Source organism: Biomphalaria glabrata, chromosome 12 (assembly GCF_947242115.1).
Source record: "Biomphalaria glabrata chromosome 12, xgBioGlab47.1, whole genome shotgun sequence".
Taxonomy (NCBI): Eukaryota; Metazoa; Mollusca; class Gastropoda; family Planorbidae; genus Biomphalaria; species Biomphalaria glabrata.
This window is the reverse complement of record NC_074722.1, coordinates 2329889-2350531: the sequence shown is the minus strand read 5'-3', so window position 1 is coordinate 2350531 and position 20643 is coordinate 2329889. Positions and strand designations below refer to the sequence as shown.

General features: G+C 39.5%; 1 protein-coding gene across 2 annotated transcripts in view; it reads right to left on the bottom strand.

The window, feature by feature from the left end:
* Positions 1-20643, bottom strand: part of LOC106057292 (FMRFamide receptor-like) — a 45113-nt gene that overhangs the window by 17085 nt on the left and 7385 nt on the right. For both annotated transcript variants that reach the window (XR_008774018.1, XM_056005977.1), the window contains exons 3-4: positions 9240-9392; positions 6829-6945 (exon numbers count right to left, since the gene is read on the bottom strand). Coding sequence is in view for 1 of the 2 variants with exons in the window: in XM_056005977.1 (XP_055861952.1) it covers positions 6829-6945; positions 9240-9392 (270 nt within the window). In the remaining variant the exon portion in view is untranslated. The remainder of the gene's footprint in view (positions 1-6828; positions 6946-9239; positions 9393-20643) is intronic.

The following is a 20643-nucleotide window of genomic DNA, read 5'->3' as shown; positions in this document are numbered from 1 at the left end:
AGAGAAACACTATGGGAGCGAGAAAATGGAGAAAGCGAGAAAAAAATGGGAGAGGAATAAAGAAAAAGTGATACAAAGAGAAGCGATAAAGAGAAAGAAAGAGAGAACTATAAATTAAAGAGAAATGGAAATGAAGAATGAGTGGTGAGAAAAAAGGAATATAGAGAAAGGAAGAAAAAGATACAGGAAAAAGAAAGAGAGAGAGAGAGCGAAGAGAGAAAAGGAGAGAGAGAGAGAGAGAGAGAGAGTTACTAAGACCACGTCATAAGGGTGAACACAACGACTTGGTCAGAAAGACATTTTCCATCGCAAAAACCACGTGACTAGCTGAACATGTCACTTGATGGCAACAGATTGTCCACTACCGTGAAGAGGCGGGTGGAGAGAGATGATCAGTGTTTGGCAACAATACCAAAACCTGACACCCTGAGGCACGAACTCACAATACAGTTTGTCCTCTCTCTCCCCCCTCCCCTGTACAGACCGTCTCTTCGCAATATCAATTTGTTATCAGTGTCACTTGTTGACGATGAGACGAGGCAAGACGGGAAGAACTCTATCTGGGAAAAGGGGGCGGGGTGGTGCTAGTGGTATGGGTCCATTACAAAGACATATGTTGCAAAATACATACATTATACTTACATTGAAAATACATCATACATAAAAACATACACTGTACGTCCGACCAACAGTGATTTTTTTGTGAAGTAAATTAAACACAGCACACTGGGCAGGGTTGATAACAGAGTGAAACTATGACAACTGTATGTACGCTAATAACAGTGAAACTATGACAACTGTATGAAATAACAGTGAAACTATGACAACTGTATGTATGCATTTCATAACAGTGAAACTATGACAACTGTATGAAATAACAGTGAAACTATGACAACCGTATGCAATAACAGTGAAAATATAACAACTGTATGAAATAACAGTGAAACTATGACAACTGTATGAAATAAAAGTGAAACTATGACAACTGTATGAAATAACAGTGAAACTATGACAACTGTATGAAATAAAAGTGAAACTATGACAATTGTATGAAATAACAGTGAAACTATAACAACTGTATGAAATAACAGTGAAATTATGACAACCGTATGCAATAACAGTGAAACTATGACAACTGTATGTATGCATTCATAACAGTGAAACTATGACAACTGTATGAAATAACAGTGAAACTATGACAACCGTATGCAATAACAGTGAAACTATGACAACTGTATGAAATAACAGTGAAACTATGACAACCGTATGCAATAACAGTGAAACTATGACAACTGTATGTATGCATTCATAACAGTGAAACTATGACAACTGTATGAAATAACAGTGAAACTATGACAACCGTATGAAATAACAGTGAAACTATGACAACCGTATGCAATAACAGTGAAACTATGACAGCCGTATGCAATAACAGTGAAACTATGACAACCGTATGAAATAACAGTGAAACTATGACAACCGTATGCAATAACAGTGAAACTATGACAACCGTATGAAATAACAGTGAAACTATGACAACCGTATGAAATAACAGTGAAACTATGACAACCGTATGCAATAACAGTGAAACTATAACAACTGTATGAAATAACAGTGAAATTATTAAAACCGTATGAAATAACAGTGAAACTATATGAAATAAGCGTGGTCGAGAGGCTAAGTGCGCTTGAACTTGGTTTGGCTTGGATACCTATGAAGGGGGCTCAAGGTTGTGTTTACTGAGCGCCTGAAGGCAGCACGGAAAAACCTTCTCCTAGATACCCCCTCCCCCAACTGTTCCACAACTGAGATTGGACCAAAGCGCTCTGAGCATGCTATAATCATGAAAGTAGCGCTTTATAAAAAAGCCATAATAACAGTGAAACTAAGATAACTGTATGAAATAACAGTGAAACTATGACAACTGCATACGATAACATCGGGACATGTATTTAATGACACTTAAGCTCGGGGTCACATAGTGTCATCCAAATATATTTCTTTTAAACCGATTTTTAACAAGGCTATAAAAAAAAAAACTGTCATGCTTTAATCATTGCTTGTTACTCACTTTGCGTTTTGAGGAGAGTTCAGCTCACCCAGCGCACGGTCCACAAGTGTTGGAAGAACATTAAAACGGAAAATATGAAAGGCTAGTTTTACAATGTATGCAGGTAAACAAAAAAAGTTGTATAAAAAGGCGAAGCGATGTCCAATCACGAAGTTCTAAGAACTCATGAAAAATATATTTTACGTGTCTTACTTATTGTCGGCCCGTGGGGTGCCAATATAGCCAGTCCGCCCCTGAATTTTATTTACTTTGTAGTTCAGTGAAATGTGCCAGAAAGCGGAAATACTATTATTAAATCAACTTACTTCTCCTGTCGTGCAGGCTAAGGGTGAAGGTGCTAAGTTAGACGGTGCTATATGAGAAGGTGCTAAGTGAGAAGATGCTAAGTGAGAAGGTGCTAAGTTAGACGGTGTTAAGTGTAAAGGTGTTAAGTGTGAAGGTGCTAATTTAGACGGTGCTATATGAGAAGGTGCTAATAGAGAAAGTGCTAAGTGAGAAGGTGTTAATTTAGACGGTGCTGTATGAGAAAGTGCTAAGTTAGACGGTACTATATGAGAAGGTGCTAAATGAGAAGGTGCTAAGTTAGATGGTGCTATATGAGAAGGTGCTAAGTTAGACGGTGCTATATGAGAAGGTGCTAAGTTAGATGGTGCTATATGAGAAGGTGCTAAATGAGAAGGTGCTAAGTTAGATGGTGCTATATGAGAAGGTGCTAAGTGAGAAGGTGCTAAGTTAGACGGTGCTGTATGAGAAAGTGTTAAGTGAGAAGGTGCTAAGTTAGACGGTGTTATGTGAGAAAGTGCTACGTTACACGGTGCTATAATGAGAAGGTGCTAAGTTAGACGGTCCTATATGAGAAGGTGCTAAGTTAGACGGTGCTATATGAGAAGGTGCTAATAGAGAAAGTGCTAAGTGAGAAGGTGCTAAGTTAGACGGTGCTGTATGAGAAGGTGCTAAGTTAGATGGTGATATATGAGAAGGTGCTAAGTTAGACGGTGCTATATGAGAAGGTGCTAAGTGAGAAGGCGCTAAGTTAGACAGTGCTATATGAGAAGGTGCTAAGCTAGAAGGTGCTAAATGAGGTGGACCTTTTGTTAGAATTCAATGTGTTGTAAGGCACTCTTAAGAGACCTGGTCTCCTAAATTAGATAACTGGGCCCGCATCCAGTGTCGTTTTGAGAAATCTTATTGTGTCCCACATTTATTCCTGGTCTGCTGTCGACTGACAAATGAGAGACTGTCATGGCAATGAAGTCCGACATGCTAGTTAAGAAAATGTTAAATGGTGTTGACATGTTGTGCTCGTTGGCCAGAGAATAGTGTAGAACAGAACGGGCGTGTGGAAATAATCCAGACCAGAACAAGCATCAATTGAAGCTAAGTAGCCTATATTAAACACGCGGATTGGACACTAGACATAAAGATTGTACGTAAGAAAAAAAATTAATCTACGACAGGGGTTCTCAACCTGTGGGTCGCGACCCCTTTGGGGGGTCGATTGACGATTTTCCAGGGGTCGCTTAAGACTATCGAAAAAAATGAATTGCTTTTGTCCATTCTTCTATTGCTGTGTGTGTATGCGGAAGGGGGGGGGTCGCGGCAGAGTTGGGGGGGGGTTGTAAAAAGGGGTCGCCGAGCCTAAAAGGTTGAGAACCGCTGATCTACGATATCAAACAATGTCGTCTCACCTTACCTGTCCCCAACAATATCATCTTGTCTTACCTGTCCATAACAATGTCCTCTCATCCTATCTGTACGCTTGAACTTGGCTTGTCTTGGCTACCTATGAAGGGGGCTCGAGGTTCGGCACCCGACTCGGCCAGAGTTGTGTTTACTGAGCGCCTAAAGGCAAAACGGAAAAACCTTCATCCAAGATACCCCCTCCACCCACTGGTCCACAAATGATATTGAACCAAAGCGCTCTGAGCATGCTATAAGCTTGAAAGTAGCGCTATATAAAAAAATATAACTTATTTATTTTTACAGTCCATAACAAGGTAATCTCAACTTATCTGTCCCTAACAACGTACAGGTCATCTGATCTGTCCCTACACTTGTGTCGTAGGGATATGTGAAGGTTCGCTGTTCCGGTCAGCAGCTGACCTTAACAAAATACCAAGAGAGGCCGGTCCATTTTTTCACCTTGTCCAGCCAATTTTTTTTTTTGGACGACCCTTTCTTCGTGCTGCCTTCACTGCAACTTGAAGGATTATTCATGACAGTGAGACATGTCTTAAAAATATGACAGAACCAACTAAGCTGTCGTCGCTTCACAGTCTTAAAAAGTTCCTCCTTTTCGCCAGCCAGAGTGTTGACTTGCAAGAGTACAAGATCATTTGTTTTCAGACAATAGGACGCTAGAGATGGTTTGTTGTCTGCCGAATGGCACATCTATTATAGAGCATAAAATTCCTCTGTCATTAACCAGCTTAATCGATAACCAGTCGGCGCTGGAGCTACATTTACGCTAGAACAGCTCGTGTTTCTTGAAGATTGCATACGACTGATAGAATCCTTATGCCAGGTAGTAACGTTTGTTGGGTATTAATTAACACAAAAAAAAGTGTTATATACAACTTACAAGAGTGTTTGGTTTGTTTTAAAATAAATTTTAACAAAAGAAAAAAAAAAGCCTCCTGAAAAAAAAATTTGGCACATTTTCTAAAGAGATCTGGCCAATACAAATTTATTTTTAAAACAACACTACCAGCTTGCACATATCAGAATTAAACATTTCAATTTGTTGAACTTTGGAATTTAAAAGTTCAAATGAATGAAACGCCCATCATTAACTGCAGGTTCTAGTACAGACTAACAACCTCAGTGTGAACATATTAACTTCTAGAATTCTAGAACATTCATGTAGTTTCTACGAGTCTCTTATTATACCAAAACAAAACAAAAAAAAAAAAAAAAAAAGAAAAAAAAAAAAAGCTTGTCTTCGAGGCCGAAGATTAATGAGGAATGCAGTATTTCCCTTGGCCACGCAATAATAATAATAATAATAAACCACAAGAAAAAAGAAAATACATTTTGTGTTTTAAAGATTGCAATGAAAATGATGTTGGCGATTTCAACTCCACAACTTATAAATTAGTTGTGGAAAAGTAAAGGCGGTTGGTCTTTGTGCTGGCCACATGACATCCTTGTCAACCGTGAGCCACAGAAAAAGTTGACCTTTACATCAACTGCCCTATAGAATGCAAAGTCTGCATGGGAAACTTTTCTTTTTATTCAACTCATAAATCAACATGCTGGTGACGTGCTTATGGAAATACTTTTATTTTTTACCTCCCCATTGCTACGTCATAGCTGCAATAAAACATGGCGGCACTACGAGAGACACCGCTTGAAATTCATGCAACTGGAGGCGGCAGGGTCAAATATTGTAATCGAACACTGGGTCGCAGTGTTGATAGTCCCCAAGGTAAAGCTGGGTCTTAACCTCGTGACCAGTCAGAAGCTTCAGCCAGTCACTCAAGTTCTCTGTTTCACACTAGATCCCTGGGACACGAAATCAAAATTAGACTCGATTTAAGAAAATGGCGTTTTCTTGTAGATTTCATCTCTCGCGAGACTGAGACTATTAAAACTCGCTAGGAGCACGAATAAAGGAAGAAACATAAAAGAAAGAAATGATTTTCTATGAATAGTTTTATCTTTGATGCTTTTTTTTTTATAGATTCAAATTGCTAGAAATGTAATTGATAAAAAAAATAATTGGCATAAAGCGTAATTGTAGAAACAAAATAAGAGTTATTGTTTTCACAGAAACTCATAGGCGGCTCATTAGTTTTTTGTTTTTTTTTTTGTTTGGTAAGCAATACATTACAATACAAAAAAGGCAGGTTTGGTGTTTTGGTATTGCTAGCAGGGTGACGCTTGTTACGAGCAGATGAGACTCTATAAGCCTAATGATGAATACACAGAACTGCAAACTTGTAGGTTTACAAACAATGAAATCTTGAGATGCATGGACAAACAATGACAATAGTATTATTGCGCATTACTTCATTTTTCCAGGCCTGTACCGTTCAACACGCATTCGCTCCATTCCACATTCACACTTCGTTGTCTCGTAACAATTCAAATATCGTTGTTTTTTTTTTTTTAAATTAAGATGAGTTGGGCAATATAGTCCTCTTAAACTTTGTATTTGTTAATATAAATAACTAAGCGAATCTCTGACTTCACAAAATGTCAGGAAATCTGTATTGTGGATATCAAACTACAAGATAGTGATTGAGGCTACCGTACCCTTGAAAAAAGAAATATTGCAGTAACCACAGTAAGAAAGATTACAGTAGTCAAAGAAAGAGATGATGTAATTATCACAGTAAGAAGGGGCTGCAGTAATCAAAGAGAGATAATTTTATTATTACAGTAAGACGGGGTTGCAGTAGTCAAAGAAATAATAATGTTATTACCACAGTAAGAAGAGTTGCAATAGCCACTATTAGTTTGATGCCCCAGTTAATTCTTTGAAAACCGCAGAGCGTGTCTACTAGATTCCTAAATGTTTCTAGAATTCTTTACATGCTTTGGATGTTCCTTCAGAGTTAAAGATAATTTACTTCCTAGCCCAAACCCCCCGCAGGACGACGTGGATGGGAGCTGGCAGGGTTTGAACCCCGAGACCATCTATAAGTCCGAAAGACAGTCCAGCGCGCGAACCACACGACAGGGCAGCCATCCTTCTAATGTCTTGGCAGTAACATCGACCATTTTCACCCCAAAATTAAGGTAAGACTAATTACCTACAGATGACAAAAGCCTTGAACGGCCAGGCCACCACGATGAATCGTTCCACTGATATAAGTAGGATCGTATAAGAGATGCAGGTCTGGGCCACTAGCGGGATGGCGTAGAAATATCTGCAAATAAAAAATGAACGCACTATATTTATAAAGTTTAGAAAAAGATAAATAAATGTTTAAAAAAAACTAAAGAGAACTAGATCTCCAAGCGTACTAATATTGCATAGTCTTTCAGTCAGGACCAAATAACTAACATACTTTATAAATTGTTGTACATCTCGCATGTAATGTTAAAAGAAACTGGGGTATGAATGTATATTTTGTGTGCTATCGTATAAATTGTGTGCTCTAATAAAGTATTGTTATTTGTAATGCACAAGTGTTGAACAAAGTCCCACACGAATAATAAAGATTATTATTATGTCAGAAACGAACGAGTATTCATGCTCTGGCGCTGCGAAGGTCGAGTTTCGTTAAAGAGAAACAAAATTCATCGTAGTCCCTTTATTAGTTTCCACGGAGGAATTTTCTGGTGATGTGGCAGGTCTGCTGCAGTACCGCCCTATGACAGGCAACGAGGATGTTCCTAGGAATGTTAAGGGCCTTGAATGTGTTTGTGAGGTCAGTTGTTATTATCCCCTCAGTTGATATAACAATGGGGTATATTGTTAATTTAGATCATTTCCATAGACGCTTAATCTCCAAGCCTAGGTTCCCATATTTTCTTTGTTTTTCTATCTCAGTTTTTCTTCAATCATGAGACAGTGGTACGGCGATGTCAATAATGGTAGCGTTTTTTTTTCTTTTTTATCAACGAACAGCAAATCAGCGCGATTGAAATCTACCGTTTTATTATTATTATTATTATAAAAGAGCGAGTATTCATTCTCTGGCGAAGCCAAGGGTTGAGTTTCGTTAAAGGGAAACAAAATTCATCGTAGTCCCTTTATCAGTTTCCACCGAGGAATTTTCTGGTGATGTGGCAGGTCTGCAGAAGTACCGTCCTCTGACAGGCAGCGAGAATGTTCCTAGGAATGCCAAGGGCCTTGAAGGTATCTGTGAGGTCAGTTGTTATTATTCCCTCGGTTGATATGACAATGGGGTATATTGTTGTTTTAGATAATTTCCATAAACGCTTAATCTCCAAGCCATTATTGTTATTATTATTATTATTATAATCTGCACTCATTAAATCATAGTTACATCAGATCTGGACGAAGCGGTTGGCTCCTCTCCATTAAGGCTAGAGCAGACAGATATAAAAACTCCTTTATCCCACTTTTTGTCAGGATGTTTCAGGCCACCTGTTGTCACCGAAAAGTAGGCCTACATAGAACTTTCATAGAAGCCTAATTCATAAAGCGTGTCTGTGTGTATGTTACATTTATGAATGTTGTTCGTGTCTGCAACTGTATCGTTATAGCTATAGTAGTAATGCTGAGGTGGACAGTTGTCAAGCTATTCCATTTGTTTGGACCAATACAATTATTTTATCATATCGTATCTTATTATTAAAGTTAACATTGTTTAGCCTGATATAGTATAGAGTGGTGAAATAGGTCATGTAATATCTGGAAATTGGCTTTGTTTGCGACAGATGGGACAAAATATGTAGTATTAACAGCTTGATCTAAAGTAATGCACTTTTACTTAGGCCCCCTACACATTACACGGTTATAGCCGTAGGGAAAAAAACAAAGTACGAGTTTTTTCCCGTGTCGTTTTAGCTTGGACGTGATTTTCTTCACCTCATTTGTTGTAAGTTGTTTTGTAAAAGAGATACAAGACACCGATAGCAAAGACAAACAGACACAAACACTCTTTTGTTCCCCTGGCAATCAAATCATTAAATAAGAACAATCTGGTATAAACTTTGTCACATGTAAATTATGAGTCTGCGTCTGGTGTGAATGTACACTTTGGTTTCTTATAGTTATAATGTTTTTTGTTTGGAGTAATGCACAAATTGTAAGACAAATTTCCTTACGGATAATAAAGATTATTATTATTATTATTATTATTATTATTATTATTAAGATGAATCGTAAACAAATTTTAAATGATATTTAAAAAATCTTCTCTAGTACGGCTGAAAATGGTCTAGCGTGAAATAGTCCATTTAGTCACCTAGGCTACTACGCCCGAATCGCCGAACGGAGACTGTGTAGCTCAATGGCAAGACGCGGCGGTTTCAACGCACCGTTCGGCCATGCTCTTCTTCCCATCATTATCCGTAAGTTTTTTTTTTTCCGTACAGCAAAAACTGTGTAATGTGCAAGCAGCCTTAGGCTTTGGACTAAGTTTGATTGTATTGCATTGACGACAATGAGGCTGGGAAGCAGACGTGGAATCACGTGACTTGAACAATGATTGCGTGATAACGTATCTAGAACACACTATGTCCAACTTACTTGTAATAAGGTAATGTGGCCATCAAATAGTCTCTGGAGATCACTCGCCCGTTGGATATAATGGTCAAGTTCTCAAAGACCATCATGAAGAACAGATAGCAGGTGTCCAGACAAGCCAAGCAGACGAGAAGGAATGGTGCAGACGAGGCGGTTCTGTAACAGCGAAAAGCAAAGTTGGTTGGTTTACAATAACACACATATGCAAACGCGACATGAAGCTCTTCAAAATCGACACTAGCAGCTGGGAAAAAGTAGCACTGGATAGACCCACAGGGAGAGCGATCATAAATGAAGGGTCTCGGATTGCAGACGCTATTCACAACAGTACTAGAAAGAAGGGTGAAAATGCAACTGCGCCTGGTGATTACATATGTCCAACTGCGATCGTAGCTGTGTATCAAGGATTGGCCTCTTTAGTCACACAAGAAGTTGCAGAGGGAAAAGATCGTCTCTCGAGACGTAAAATGCCAAACTAAAAAAAACAACAACACTCTTATAGTAGGACTGTTTTGGTCAGCAGACGACGTCAACAGAATGATGGTTAAACGCTGTGGGCAAATTCGACCGTTTTAACGAGCGCAAAACGTGTCGAATTTGTTTTGCGCATACTAATTAAAACCTGTTATTAATATGAGCCCTTTTGAATAAATTGATGAATATAAAAATACAAATGTTTAGGCCCTAACTTCATTGCAAATACAACCGATTTATTTCTTAGGAAAAAAATACCAACAACCCCAAACCCCAGTCTTCGAAATGCGCCACATAGATTGAGAAAAACTGATTTAGATTGGGGAAGTTTAAGTATCCCCCCCCCCCCCAAAATAAAAAGTGTCCTCGAAAAACAATGTTTAAAAAATGACGTCCATATTTAAGTAGAGTCTAGTTGTGAGCTCCTAACTTGGCTTAGACATGACACATAAACGTATTTCTTTCAATAATTTGAAAGAGACGCCAAAGATGAATTAACAGCAGAATAGAACTTTAATAAAAGTCATCAGGATAACTGGAGTTGTGGGCAATGCATCAAGTGTTAACTATCAAATATGCACAATTATGAAAACTGACTTCTATAGTACTTTTACTATACGACTGGGCTGCAAAACTCATGCCCCTGACAACAATAGCAAAACATCAAGCGCCGTCACTCTGGCCCAACCCATGGACCAATGAAATAATAATAAACACAGAATTCTTTCAAATCTTACACCCAGTATTCTATCAAGTGTTGTTTACAATACTATATATAGGCCTACAAATACAATCACCACACCCGTATGACCACAACGTAGTCCAAGAGATTTCGCATAACATAAAGATAATCTTACGATCAATATGCTAAATGAAGACACAGTTACACTACATCTGCCTCGATTGTCACACTTCAGTTGAGTATCCTCACCATACTTCGATTCACTGACCTAAATAAGTACAGTTGCGATCTATAAAGCAGAGGATGTAAATCTCATCTGTTTCTGTAACCCCGCGTTAATGAGGGTTTCATGTGACAGCACAACGACCAACTGCCTTTACTTTTCCCCAACTAATGTCAGGTACCCATTAGAGCTGGGTGGCGCCCTAAAGATCCCGAAAGTAAAAAATCACGGTCTTCATCAGGATTCGATGCCGGGTCCCCTGTTCGGAAGCCAAGCGCTTTACAAACCAGCCACAGCGTTTCCTAATTATACCTTCCGTTCTTAAAAACTGTGGACGCCAGGAGAATGCGTGTGTGTTGGGAGACCTTGTTTTACCAAGTTTGAGAAACACTGCTCTAAACTCATATATATATATATATACATGGACGACCCTTGCTTCTTGCTTCCTCCGTTTATACATACGGTTAGGGTTAACAAAGGGTTAAGTTTCGATAAAGCGTTCTGAATCCGTTAGTGCTTTAAATACAATGTTTTGACATGATTAGGATTTAGTTATTTGTTTCGGGAATAGGGGGAAAGTTTTACTTAGCGACGATGACGTAAAGTTTGTTAAAAAGTAAGAACGCTCTAAGTGACGCTACAAACAAGACGATTTGTGTAGAACAGTAGGAATAACAAAATAATAAATATACGGCTTTACTGAAAGACATTGGACGGATCCCTTCTTAAGTATTAAAGTGTTTATTATTGTTTGATACTAGCGTCGACTACTTATATTGATTGTTCGGCATTTCGCCGGTGTTCCTGATTTAGTTGAAGGTTACCCCCTGTTTGTATTTGACACGGCGGAAGAGCCATAGCAACAGCAAACGCTTATGCATCTCAGTCTAGACGGGAATGCCCACTGTAATCTTGTCCTAAAAACGGCATTCTCTTAAAGTCCGAGGCGTCGCGTCTGATCTTTTGTCTTTCTAACGTCAATCTCCTGCCAAGTTCTTTTTTTTTCTTCTGCATTATTAACAATTAAACTCTTTGGTATTGTCACGTGTTATTGCGACACAGCACGTGCGTTGTCATATTTTACAGCCATCTTTGTCATAATTAGAGCTCATACAGAAATAACTTGACATGTGGCTTAGTCAGCGGTCTGGTTTTGGTAATTCATGGGTCATCACATTACCAGTTGACTTCCTGTTTCACCAAACTATATGAGTAACAATATTTCTTTATCTCTATCTTAAATAATATATTCATAGCTTTTATATAGCGCTACGTTCATGCTAATAGCATGCTCAGAGCGCTTTGGTCCAATCTCATTTGTGGACCAGTGGGGGGGGGGGGGGGGAAGGGCGTATCTAGGAGTTGGTTTTCCGTGCTGCCTTTAGGCGCTCAGTAAACACAACTCTAACAGAGTCGGGTGTCGAACCTCGAGCCCCCTTCTAGGTATCCAAGCCATGGAGTGGGTTGCCTGAGCCAGCCAGGAAAACCAGTGACTTGGCAGAATTTAGAGGTTCAAGAGCACTTAGCCTTTCGACCACGCTTCCCAAAAAAAGATGATTACGTCCTACGCGTCATACTTCTAGTCATGCATGTTAACCAAAGACTTAAATAATGCCAAGTCACTGGTTTTCCTGGCTGGCTCAGGCAACCCACTCCATGTTCTAATAGCACTAGGGAATAAGGAGCATGTCTCTCTCTTTCTCTCTCTTCCATAACAAATACACTCCCAGACTACGAGTGGATTGGTTGAGTAACAGCAACGCCCTCACATCTTCTGCGGAACACAGTTTGAGGAACACTGCATTACTTCCGGGGCGCTGCACAGCAGGCGACCTGATTATACCGGACTCTTTTTTCTAATTTTTTTTTCTGTTAATATTTCATGTAATTTGTTACTACTCAATGTTTCAATGGATGTACACTGTGTCTTTTGGATTCTAATGTTGGTCTGGATTTTAATTTGTGTGGAAACGTGTATTTCAGTGGAGTTTTGTGGTAAGACGCTTGACAATATGGACAACACACCCGCCATCTTGGAACCTAATAACGAGCCTAAGCCCAAGGCTTTAACCGAACAAATCCCTAGCGCAAAACGTAAGAAGAGAGGACGTAGAGGAGGAATACGAGTTAAGTGTAGAAGAAGAGGACAAAGAGGCTTCCTTCCACCCATCGTAACAGGCAATGTTAGGTCTTTACAAAATAAGATGGAAGAATTAACAGGTTGCTGTGAACATCTGTATCAATTTAGAGAGTGTTCCTTAATGTGTTTCACTGAAACCTGGCTCAATGATACGATACCCGACTCTTCTGTTGATCTCGATAAATTTTACGTTTATAGAGCAGACAGAACAATTAATAGTGGAAAGTCAAAAGGAGGAGGACTCGCAATCTATATAAACAAGGAATACTGCAACGCCAATAATGTGAACATCAGGAATAAAATTTGTGACCCTAACATTGAACTTATGTGTGTCACACTTAGGCCCTACTACTTGCCTAGAGAATTCATCCAGGTGTGTGTTGTTGTTGTGTACATACCACCGACGGCTGACACAGCGACTGCGTCGGAAATAATTTTTGATGTGTTACACAATGTACAATCAAAACACCCGGACTCTGTTTGTATCGTAACTGGAGATTTCAACAACCTAAATATTGACAACACACTGTCAAACTATTGCCAGTATGTCTCCCTCCCCACAAGGCAGGGCAGAACGCTCGACAAATGCTACGTAAACATTAAGCAGGCTTACAAATGTAAAAGTTTGTTCCCACTTGGAGAATCTGACCATGCATTACTCCATCTTATACCAAATTACAAACCTACTCTTAAAACTACAAAGAGAGTTATAAAAACGGTCAAGATGTGGTCTGAAGAGGCTGTAGAAAAACTACGAGGATGCGTTGAGAAAACTAACTGGGAAATCTTTATTGAGAACTGTCCAGATATAAACGAACTAACAGAAACTGTTACCTCATATCTATCATTCTGCGAGGAGTTAACAATTCCAACAAAAACAATACAAGTCTATGGAAACAATAAGCCCTGGATGACCAAAAAAATCAAACACCTTATTACTGAAAAGAAAACAAAGTATAAAGCTAGCAACGAAGAGTTTATAAATGCTAAAAATAAACTGAGAAAAGCAATAATTGAAGGGAAAAAAACATACAAAGAAAAAATTGAGAATTTCTTTGCAAAGAACAACTCAAAACAATGCTGGGAGGGATTAAAGAAAATAACAGGCTGCGCCTCAAAACGAAAACAAATTTTAGTGGCTGATGATGAGAAATTCGCCAACGAACTAAATTATTTTTATTCTCGTTTTGACAAAGAAGATTTTGTTGATCTACACAAAGAACTTTTCAACACTCTGTCCAAAGGAAAACAAGAGCCCTACGTCAATTTTGTAACGGAGGATGAAGTGACATTGTTATTTAAAAGAGTAGACGTAACAAAAGCTTGTGGACCAGACAAAATTAGTGGCAAGCTGATCAAGCTATGTGCGGAGCAAATTTCTTCTATCTTCTGTCATATCTTTAACCAGTCATTGCAAACGTGCGTAATTCCAAACATCTGGAAAACTTCAGAAATCATACCAGTGCCTAAGAAACCAAAAATAGATTGCTTAAATGATTTCCGCCCAGTAGCACTAACACCAATTGTTATGAAATGTTTTGAAAAATATATCCTTAAACAACTTGTAGCAAAAGTCAATAACAGCCTAGACCCTCACCAATTTGCATACAAAGCAGCTAGAGGAACTGAGGATGCCATTCTATTGCTTTTGGACCAGCTTTATAAGCATCTCGATATACCCAAAACATATGCACGAGTCCTCTTCGTAGATTTCTCCTCGGCTTTCAATACCATACAGCCACATCTAATGATAAACAAACTAAGTAACTTAAATGTAAGCCCTTACTTGCAAGCATGGGTTCTAAACTTTTTAACCCAACGGCCCCAGTATGTTAAAGTCAACAACACCAAATCGTCAACTCGAGTACTATGTACGGGTGCTCCACAAGGTTGTGTACTTTCTCCTGTGCTATACACTCTTTACACTAATGACATAAGAAGCATCTATGACTCAGTTAAACTCATTAAATTCGCTGATGATACTGCCATAGTCGGTCTTATTTCAGGAGACTAAACTCAGTATCGAAGCTCGATAGAAGAGTTTACAAACTGGTGCACCGACAACTTTCTAGAACTGAATGTAACAAAAACTAAAGAACTTATAATAGATTTTAGAAAGAAAAAACAAACTATACGTGAACTGCAAATAAACACTACATCTATAGAACAAGTAAAGGCATATAAATATCTAGGCATTATCATCAACAACAAGCTTTCATGGGAAGACCACCTTGGAACTCTGACAAAGAAAACAGCCCAGCGACTCTTTTTTCTATACAAACTCAACAGTTTTAAATTAAATAAGAAGATCCTTGAGACATTTTACGGCGCGACTGTACAAAATCTGCTAACATACGGAATAAGTTGTTGGCAAGGCAACGCCTCATCTAAACTGTTGCAACGTCTAGAAAACATCATTAATAAAGCATCAAAAATTACACTCACAACATTACCACATTTAAAGGAACTTTTTGAACAAACGTGCCTAAGAAAAATCGAAAAAATCTTGGAAGACAACGGCCACCCGCTCCATCAGAACTACGCCAGGTCGTCGCGAAGTGGGCGACTGCTGTCAATCAAAACAAGAACGGAGCGGTACAAAAACTCGTTCGTACCTCACTCGGTCAGACTCTATCACCGCCACTCATTGATCAGGGAACATGAAATGCACCAAGATACCTGTGTGTAGTCGCTGAATGAACTCTTTATGTTGTCTGTTGTATTTATGTGTATTTTTCTGTTGTGTTGTCTTTATATGAGAAACGAGTCCTTGTGATCACAACAAATTTCCGTAAGGATCAATAAAGCAGTCTTAGTCTTAGTCTTAGTCTTATACGGCATATGCCAAGTAATTGTGGTTCGTCCCTTCAGAGGTTCCAGGCCCCGCGCCATATGGTGGCGGGGGGGGGGGGGGCGCGATAAAGAGAATGTTTTGTCACCGTCAGCCCATCATACAAATATTCGTGGCCCTGTGTTATGGAGTGTGTGTATGTGTTTGTTGTGAGTTTCCATGGTGACGGTGGGAAGAAGTTAGCGATTGGTTGTGAATGATACAAGAAAGGCGGCAGTGTCATCAGCTGTCTTAGTTAGGGGAGACGACTCCAGAACACGAGACTGAAAAGAAGTGTTATTGTAGCGAGTTAGATTTTGTTTAAAATACCATTTTATATTGTTACGTTCTTCTCTACCCAGGCCTTCTGTAAACACTGCTAAACACACAACACATCAACACAAGAACTTGACAACAAGAGTTTCAAGTAACAATGTGGCGGTTCAAAGACAAATACATCAACAGCCAATAAGACACTATTGGCTACACTAACTTCAAGTGCTTTAACCCAACAGAACTGCCAACTAAACACTACAAGTCTCTCTCGCGCGCGGTTTGCGCGCTGGACTGGCGTTTGGATTTATCGACGGTCGAGGGTTCAAACCCTGCCCTCTCCCATCCCCCGTCGTCCTGCGGGAGGTTTGGACTAGGAAGTAAACTATCTTCAACTCTGAAGGAACATCCGAAACATGTAAAACATTTTACAAACATTTTTACTCGTACAGCTACATTTTCAAGGACTCACTTTGTACCGCACCGTCCTTACTGACCTGCTGTCCCGGACTCAACTGCCCCTTTCTTACACAGTCCATCGTCCGTGAAGGCTTTCGATCACATGATCCTAACACGGGTCATACTTGCCGTGTACTAGCACTAGCCGTACTGTCCCTTGTCTATCGACAGCCGTTGACCTGAGTGATTTGCCTGAGTTCACGTGTGTCAGCTGAAACTACAGTTAACCCTATCGCGCCGCCAACAGGGTTATAACAATATTATACTAAAGTCTACTACAATGATTTAATTTTATTTCAATAAGAATCTGTTAATATTGTAATAAGAATTCTTTTAGCTTTTTTCACAATAGAATTTATTCAGGGCATTTCAAGTTTTATAATACGCCTACTGTTGTTTAGTTGTCTACCAGCAAGTTGGTGCTACAAGTCAACGACCGTCAACAAAACCCTGACAAAACACTCACCCAGGGCGCCCCGCGCACTGCTAAAGGCCGCCTCTGGTCATCTCTTTCTCAAAAGTTTCTCTATCCTTGGGGTTTCCAGGTGAGGAGTTATGTTAGATGCAGGCTTGCATAGGGTTGTGGCTTATCCATCGCCAACAATCTCTGAAAAATATCCTCCCCAGTGTGACTGCTACTTATTTCTGGCTGGTCTATCATAATTAGCCAACATCATTGATATTTTTCAGTTCCATCGTTTTATTAAGGCAGCCCTGCAATAGGGCATCACTTGCTGTCTTAAACATGTAATTGCGGACAGTCACCGAGTAATCCCCCTTCTTTTTGCTATAGAATTCCTTCGAGACACATCTGACATTACTATCGCTCTTGCTATGACGTCACTCAACACTAATCCTCTTGTCACTGCAGGAGTTCCAGTCTTCTTCTTGATAATGTCAAATTAGTTCTTTTTCCTGCATATTTTTTTTTTGTCATTAAAATTGCGCAATGATTTGTTTTGGAAAATTTTATAAACAATTTCCAATCCATCTTTTTTTTTTCCCCAATGCTCCCAGCAGAAGTATCAAGGGAAATAATCTGTTGTACAAACATGTATTTGACTTTATTTATAAAACAATGTTTCTGTGCCGTTCAATGGATTGTAAAACTTTTTTCTTTCTGATTCTGGATTAATAATTTATTTGTTTATTAGGTTTTGTAAAGTACGTTCGCTATAACCGGATGAACAGAAAACACTTAAAGAGTTCTCTCTCTCATCTGTCCCTTGACTTTCGTCGTAGGGGGCGCTGCGACAATTCGCGTAACCGAATTCCCCCCCCCCCCCATTTTTCCCGGTCAGCAGCTGTCCTTAGTAGGATATCAAGAGAGAGGCCGGTCCATTCTTTCATGTTATCCAGCTTTTCTTTGGGCGACCCTTTCTTTGTGCTCCCTCCACTGTAACTCGAAGAATGACTTTTGATAGTGACTGATGTCTTACAATATGACATCACAGACATTAATATGGTATAGTAAGAAGTAACATCACAGACATTAATATGATATAGTAAGACGTGACATCACAGACATTAATATGATATAGTAAGACGTGACATCACAGACATTAATATGATATAGTAAGACTGACACCACAGACATTAATGTGATATAGTAAGAAGTGACATCACAGACATTGATATGAAGCTCGGACGCCTTTCTAATCAGTATTCACATATCACACTAATTAATAAAATGCCTTTCAGACCTCGAGATCTATATGTGCGAAAGATGTAAAGATGATCAATTTCTGTGACCGAAGATTTGACGTGGGTGTCATGTGGCCAGCACTACGATTTCTCCGAAATATATGAGACTCCCACTGGAGTTGGCTGGACTCATGGGTAAACTCAGGGATGGACTCAGGGGTGAACTCAGGAGTGGACTCAGGGTTGAACTCAAGTGTGAACTCAGGGGTGGACTAAAAATCCCAAAGTTCAAAATCCCAGCGCTCACTGGGATTCTAACTCGAGACCCTTCAGTTTGGAAGTCAAGCGCTATACAACCTTGTTGAACGAATATAGTTAATATTAAAACTCTAATTTTAACAGATTGTCGAAAAGATCACATTGACATTGTAATTCTGGGTTTCTTAAAAATTAAACTAGGGTTTTCTTTACGTCTTAAACTTTTGTTTGACCGACTAGAGTAGAGTTGAGTTTGCTGAGCGCCTAAAGACAGCACGGAAACCTTCTCCCAGATATCCCATCTACTGGTCTTCAAAAGAGATTGGACCATAGCGCGATGAATATACTTTAAGCATAAAAGTTGCGCTTAAAAAAAAAAAAGATCATCTTGTTTGTGTATTTTTTAGCACTGGAGAATCAAATGTCTAAGTTGTATCGCTCGTAGTACAAATGCATTTTTTTTAATTATTAAATTGGCAACAGTGACCTGTCAATATGGCGTCTGCGATATTGTTTCGTTTATTAATAATATTTCAAAATCTCTTCCAATCGTTGTCTTTATATTTTCTTGTCATTTTCTTAAGGTCCACTTATAGCGCCTTCACACGTCACCATATCACGTTCTATTCTTTGTCTATGCTGCTGTATTTCATTGCTTAAATAATGCAAACTGGATCGTTTAAAAAAAAAAATTCGAAAAACTAAACAAAGAGGAGATAACTGTTTAAAATGTATTGTGAAAATCTCACAATGAAATCAGTCTACAGACTCAGAGCCAGCCTGGGGAATCATTAGAACAGAATATTTTTTACTATCAAACGTTATATAGGCCAGTGTAATAAATACTTAAAAAGAGCGAACGGGATGAGATTAAAAGCGTTTTCTCGTCCTCAACGGTTATTTACGGCTCTACGGAGATTGCGATATACGCGCACAGTCACGCAACAAACAGCAGTTGTTGTAACGTAGGTGTGACTGATACGGATCGTCTGAGCGATTAAACAGGCGACTCACGTCATTCTAGGTAAACAGACTCCAATTGAGGCTGCGAGCCTGATTGGCCAGCACTTTTAACAAACTCTTTACAAATGTATGACTATTTAATTAGTTAGCAATGTCTTCGATTCCGAAGATTAAGGATGAGTGCAGTGCTTCATGTGACTACGCAAGCCCAATTTCGACCTGCATATTTTCCCGCATCTCGTGCAGACAAGCGCATTTCCGCCAACGGTCTAGTTAAGTCAATAAGGGCTTTTCTAGGGGTCTCAAAAGTGTGTCCTGCGGCCTTTGTGAGAGCTCTCCAACTGTCTTTTTCAGAGGCCATCTGCTGCCAGCTACCTTACTCTACCAGTGAAGGCGAAATGGCGCCTGAACTGATCTTTATAGCGCTTACTGTTACGCTGTCCTCCTTTCCTATGGCCTCCTTCAGTCGCGAAGATCATCTTGGTGAGATGAATGCCTGGGCATTAGCTGTGGTCGGAACGATGTCGCCCACACATCAGTCCCCCCCTCTCCACGCAGCTGATGTATCCAAAGGAACGGCAATATCCGATACAGTTTGGGGTCAGCGGCATCGCAGGTTCTGCCAGAGTGTAGCACTGGGTGCTGCAAACTGCCTTAGGGTCGCCAGCTCCTGATTTTTCCTCAGGGTTGACTCCCGAAGCCTTTCCCGTGATTGGGTATAGCTGCAAGGCAACAGAGGTTTGAATTCAGAGTTTTCCTTCTCCTAGGTGGGTAGCCAGCTTACTGGTTAAGGCGCCAGTTACTCGCCTTTGCCCCTTCTCCTGTTAGTGAGAACAGTTCCGCCGGACTCAATATCTGAGCCACACGTGAAGGCCAAGAGTTGGACTGGTTGTCAGAGGCTATTCGAGACGCATGCCATTTGGAAGCATTTTATAGGTAGTGGAGTGCTTACATCCATTACCACTTCCGGCAATGACAACCTTGCGGAACCGCTGTCCCTCCTTTAAGCTTGCCAAAAAAGATCGCCTTTGGCATGAGTCGTCCCCCGTGCGATTTAAGTGTCGGACTCTAGCGCAGACGTCCAATGGTAATTATTGCCTCTACACTGTCCACACCGGCCTCCGGCAGAACGCAGTTATTTGTAATGTAGTGTTGCCAGCGTATGCCCTTTATTGTTCTATACATTATGCAATAGTCCAACTTTTATATTATCTAAACTATCGCAACTTGGTACATTATTAATGAAGGTAAATCCATAAATAGAGTGAGATTTGATTTAGTGTCACCGGTATACAGAACACAGAAGTGTTGATAAACTATACATTTTTTAAAACCAAAATAATTATTTTTGTGACATTTTTTTTAGCACTGTAAAATAAAATTAAAATCAAAAATGTAAAACAGGAAAAACGTTTAAAAGAAAATATAAAAAAAACAACAACAGACAAAGCTTATACGAAG